At 33.2% G+C, this 5595-nt stretch overlaps 1 protein-coding gene across 1 annotated transcript; it reads right to left on the bottom strand.

Annotated features, from left to right (window-relative positions):
- Positions 1-1957: 1957 nt before the first annotated feature.
- On the bottom strand, positions 1958-5217 carry LOC132547332 (uncharacterized). Its single transcript, XM_060211099.1, has 4 exons — positions 5118-5217; positions 4437-4511; positions 3362-3473; positions 1958-2347 (listed from the first exon to the last, which is right to left on the bottom strand). Exons 1-4 carry the CDS (start codon positions 5205-5207, stop codon positions 2271-2273), a joined length of 354 nt encoding a protein of 117 aa, XP_060067082.1. The 5' UTR covers positions 5208-5217; the 3' UTR covers positions 1958-2270.
- Positions 5218-5595: the final 378 nt, after the last annotated feature.

Raw genomic sequence — 5595 nt, 5'->3', positions numbered from 1 at the left:
GAGGGCTTGTTCGTGTCATATATTTTTGGGGTCAAGGGAGCAGTGCATGATCAGACTCCAATCAAAAAGTCCATTAAAACAATTGTTAATATGTGGTTGTAACATACAGGAATAGATGTATAGGTATATATATTGATGTATACAGGAAAATAAGCTGTGGGTATATGATACAAAGGAAAATGAAGGCTGCAGATGTATCCACTAACATGACTGGACAATGAAATAAAGGTCAAGGTCATATATATGTATCTTGACCGGACAATACCAATAAGTAAACAATGCCATAGTAACAGAATCTTAATTCAAACTCAATAATGTCAAGGTGACCCACAAAACCACCATCAAGGTTGCCAGGTCAGTGAAATAGTCAGGGAAGTTCATGTGATTTTTTAAGGTCAGTGAAAATTCAGGGAGTTTCGTGAAAATTCACTGAAATTTCCTAATTCTATGAAAGTTCAGGAAAAATTATTTTCATGGTCAAAGATTTCAATGTGGTTTGAGCAGTCTTCAGATTTAGAGTACCCAATAATAGTTTGAATTTAATTCCAAAAACCTTTATATTTAGTCGTCATATGTCATTGTTTTGTATCTACAATACAGATGTTTAGGAACCGAGATACATTGTTACTAAATCAATTGAAAATTTAGATCCTGACTATGAGAGGTCTCTATGGGGTTAAAATGCAATTCCTAAATAAATCAACTAGATTATATTGTTTTCAGTAGAAATAAGGTTGTCTTTGATTTTATGTTTAAGTTTGAAAAATTGGAAGACTGAAAGGGAGTTGTAACCCTAGTCACTTGAGCAGCTTAAAGAAAAGACTGTTGAAGTGTTGCAGAATAAGTTAAAAGAGTTCTGATATATGTCATTATGATCGTACCATCATCGATGTTTTATCAAATCACTGTGTAGTAGAAAGAGCTGAACAATTGACTTGTGAACTAATGGATAATTTTATTGTCATTTGCATTTCTGTGCCATACAAAAGCCCAATTAGCATCTAATGCATCCAACTTCCTTTTGATTAATATTTCATAATGACGGACATAAACCTCTCTCAGAAGCTTGTATTTGAGTCAGAATAGAATTTCTTATAATACAACTAGTAGAAGATTTGTCTTATGAAGGCGACCGTATAGTCATTGAAATGTCACCCTGAAATCTTCTACTAGTTGTGTTAAAGGAATTTCTATTCTACTGTTATTGCCAACCTGAGGAAAATGTTCCAAAATATTGTTTTTAGTTTATTTCTCTGATGTCAACATCTTGCACAGAAATGGATACACTGGGAACAAGCCTTCGAACACCAGGAGTTGGGGAAAATAGGAAAGTCACTACTGTATCCAGTAACAGAAAAATACATGCAATAATAAAGGAAAATATTCACCCCAAAGTATGGGAGATCTCGGGACAAATCAATTTTAACAGCAGATCTAAACATTCAATGGATCACATCATACATTGAAAAAATAATATTATGTTGAGAAGTTTTTAATCGACATCTGAAAACCACATATCTCACATTGAACAACAAACTTTTAATTTCACTGTATTGGAAAAAGGGCTAAAATCTTAAAAGTGAAAAAGTGGTAAAGTTTCCCCATAAACACCAGTATACCATGTGTCCCATGCTATCCCAGAAGTCACATACTAGGATGTATTAGGGCTGGACAATATTGAAGTCAAAATGTTTTGAGTCCATATTCAAAAGTCAAAGTCATTAATTACAGTCATAAGGATCAGACAATATCATCATGAGTTTTTTTTTTCTAAATCAAAGCCACATTATTAAATTTCAATTCTATTTGATAAAGACAGTTATACCATGGCTCTGTTACCAAAAAGTCATTGTTATATTAACATGGCATCAGAAAAGTTCAAATAATACAACAGAAGTTTATTATCAAACAGCATGTTTTCCTTATCACCTTAAATTCAAAATAAAAGACATCAATGTAATGTTAAATTATGTTTATTTACACAATGACTGCACATACAGACTACTCCCATTCAATGAAAAATGAACTGTATCCGTTTTCTTCATCATTTTAATTCATTCTTTGTCCAGAAAACAGTTTTCAGTGCAACTCCAAGACCCAATCCATATGCATTGCATTACAGTACAAGTTTCCTGCTTTTGGTTGTCTACAGTTATGCACAAGTCTAACTGCACCAGCAGACTGCTCTTGGTGCAGCTGTTTACAGTTTATGTAGAGATGCTTCTGGTAAATAATCAGCTCAGTGAAATGTTTAGCTCTATTTTACGTCACTATCCCTGTACTCCAACAATATAGTGATTTGAGAATCTTGAAGCAAGTTCAACAGCATCATTGTACATCTTCATATCTGTAACAAAATTTAACAAATACAATTATCATAGGTGATTTTTTTGCAGTCCATTTTACCATTGAAAAATTTCAAAATTCAAGTCTTCACATTTTCTTGGGAAATAATGCACATCTATCATAGTTGAGTGAATTATCATGGATCACTCTTTAATACATTTATTTTGATATATTTAATTGATCCACACATTAGCCACACTGAAATATAAGCCTCATCGTTTCTTACAATGGTGACTAAAGTTTGTTGATATTACAAACAAGTGAAGGCAATTATCAAGATCTTCAGTCAAACATTTAACAAAATTTGCAAATGAATTGTTTACAAATATTCCTTTATCTCATTGATATATCTTAAAATTCAAATTATCGAACTCATCTGGCTTGAGGCCTTCAAAATTTGTCTACACACAGATATAGGACTTGATGTTACATATGGTTTTACTAAAAAAAATCTCTTTACTGGTGTCTACTGTTATATCTTATTGAAGGTTCATTGCATGATGACAAAATTTTTGCATTTCTTCTTGTAAGTTACACAAAGCCATTCACATCGTAAACAAGCATGGCAATCTTTCTAGAATTTCTAGACCTATCGATCCAAGAGTGCAATTGGCTACTCTAAAATCCAGCCTTCTTGTAATTACTGTAATGTAACTGTGAAAGTCAAGAAGATTTTATTTTGATTCATATTAACAGGTATGATTAATTAAATCCACGAAAATGTTTTTATACTGCAATCTTCAAATTATAATGTTTATGACTACAAGTAATGGTGATCTGCTTCAATCACAAACATGTGGTGGGTACTCGTTAAAAAAATTAAAATACTGTCTCATTCTGGTATACCACAGTTTCTTTTTTTTAACTCTACCGATTCCCACCCCCCCACACACACATGTAAGCCACACCGATAAAAGCTGCACTCACAAGAGGAAAACTTTAATTCATATAATCAGGAAAACATGGTAAACAAATTACAATCATACCAGTAATATGCTTTTAACCAAATAATTACCAAATGTATCAGAGGTTTCCTGAGGGAAGGTGATATAGTTTTGACAAACAACAGCATTGTTAGACTGGACCTGGCCTTCGACTTCAGTCAAACCAGCAACATATTCACTTAACTGAAAGTAAACATAAATTAGTGAGTTCAACTATTAAGATCAAAGTTCTTCTAAATATTGTCCATGTAATATTGACAGCTAGATATATATAGATAGTGTTACTGAATAGTAGGTGATATGCACAGGGAATTTAATCCAGCAATATTTTTGGTCAATGAAGATTGAAATTAAATACCCAGGGAACATTTCTACATTAAACGAAAATATCTGGTATGCCTGACATCGTGTATCCGGACACCAGTTTATAGATACAATGTATGCATGAAATTCAATACCAGTGAACTGGTCCAAACTGAACAACTACAAAATGTTAGCACCAAGTAAAACAGCTAGAGTATTCATGTATCAAGTGTGACTGAATATTTCTGTTGAAACACCTTATTGTTTCCTGGATATCTGAGAAATCAGACCTTATAGTGCAAACTACATCTCAATTATATCAACTAGAGATTTGCTTTAATGAACGAAAATAGATGATTCCCCTTATTAGTATATATATTTGCAACTATTGAAGTGGCTTAAGAGCACCTGTAAAGATCAAGAAATTTTACTGTTTTTATTGATTTGACATGTGTTACTATTAACATTGTTGGTAAGGTTTGGTAGCTAATGGTATCTATAAGTGCAAAATAAAATTTTGACACAAATAACCATGAATCTACAAAGCACTGCACTTCATCAGTGGGTGACAAAAAGGTATGCACAGCAATTTTCATTGAGCTTAAAACTTGACTTTTGTAACAATATTTTCAATGATTCAGAAGTAATGGCACAGACAAGAAATAGTGTTATTTAGTTTCAACAACTTATTAACTTTAACCTGAAATACACAGATTTTTATATAAAATCCTCTATCAGAATCCTTCAGACAAATGATGATGTTAATGTTGCAGGAAGCATGATTACAAATTTTCAAAATCATTAAATCTCTACAGAGATCGCCTTTCTCTATTTTTCATTCACCGGTTCCTGCATGTTGACTCTAATATCTTGACCATCACTTGTTGTCAATGTAAATGCTTGTCCATTCTGGTCAACCTGTCAAAAATAACATGTTTAATGTCATTTGTATACCAAGGCAAATAACTCAAAATTTCATTTTCAGAACTGAACAGTTCAAAATCAAATAAAGCATGAATATTTATATATCAAATAGGTTTTTCAATCAATCAAATAGGTTTTTCAGTCATTACATGGTCAAAACCACCTGGATGGGCCCACATTGCATGACTGACTCTCCGTGCCTTAAAGTCAAACAGGAAAGTCTTCAAACAGGTGGGTTGGCTAATATGACAAAGTTATATATTTGGTTTGCAACATTTATTGGCTTTGGCAAACATGCAAGTTGGTCGAAAGATGTCTTTCCGTCGATGTCTGATTTAGAACTATTGCAAGGGTCTGTTACCATAGTAGTTACTACGTCGGCGACCGTTACACCAAGTTTCTAAGTAGCCACCGCTTTCAGTAAGCGTCTCTCAGATATATTTTTTTTCATAAATTACTGCGACTTTTAATAATATATTGTAAAAGTTAATAACCAATTCATAGTCAAGGCCAGCATTTGTCTTGTACACAAATCAGTGGTTTTCCCTGATCAGATAAAAAATACATTGCCTCGAGTCATAATTAATGAAAGCAACTTACATCCTTGGCCATTCCCAACAAACACACGACCCTTCCTTGGAATGATGGCAACATCGCGCCATTTACGCGAGTCCTGGAGAAATCAGTCATGGCGAAGCAAATGTGATGTTGTGTGTAGTTTCGCGGTATTTTGTAAGCTTATATCTCCGTTGCTTATGCGATTGAATTCTATGGGGAAGAACACTTCAAGCTTATACGCGACGTAGATTGAAATCGAAGTTTAGAGTCGGTACTGTAACGGAACCAGATTCTGATAATCATAGGTATTCATTCAAGTCTCATGATCATGATTAGTCTTATGCGTTGAATTTACCGTGATGCTTTTAGAATAAATAATGAATCATTATGTTTAAATAAGTTTTAATTTGTATTCGATAAACAACAAAGACAGTCGGATTTAACGTATTGTATATTATAAATACAACACCACAAAGCAACTTCCGGTGGTATGAAAAATGAAAGTAGGCCGTTTCCATGT

The sequence above is a fragment of the Ylistrum balloti genome, unplaced genomic scaffold (genome assembly GCF_031769215.1).
Source record: "Ylistrum balloti isolate Yb309-2 unplaced genomic scaffold, AGI_CSIRO_Ybal_v1 Utg369946, whole genome shotgun sequence".
In the NCBI taxonomy this organism is placed as follows: Eukaryota; Metazoa; Mollusca; class Bivalvia; order Pectinida; family Pectinidae; genus Ylistrum; species Ylistrum balloti.
This window is presented reverse-complemented; position numbering and strand designations above follow the sequence as displayed.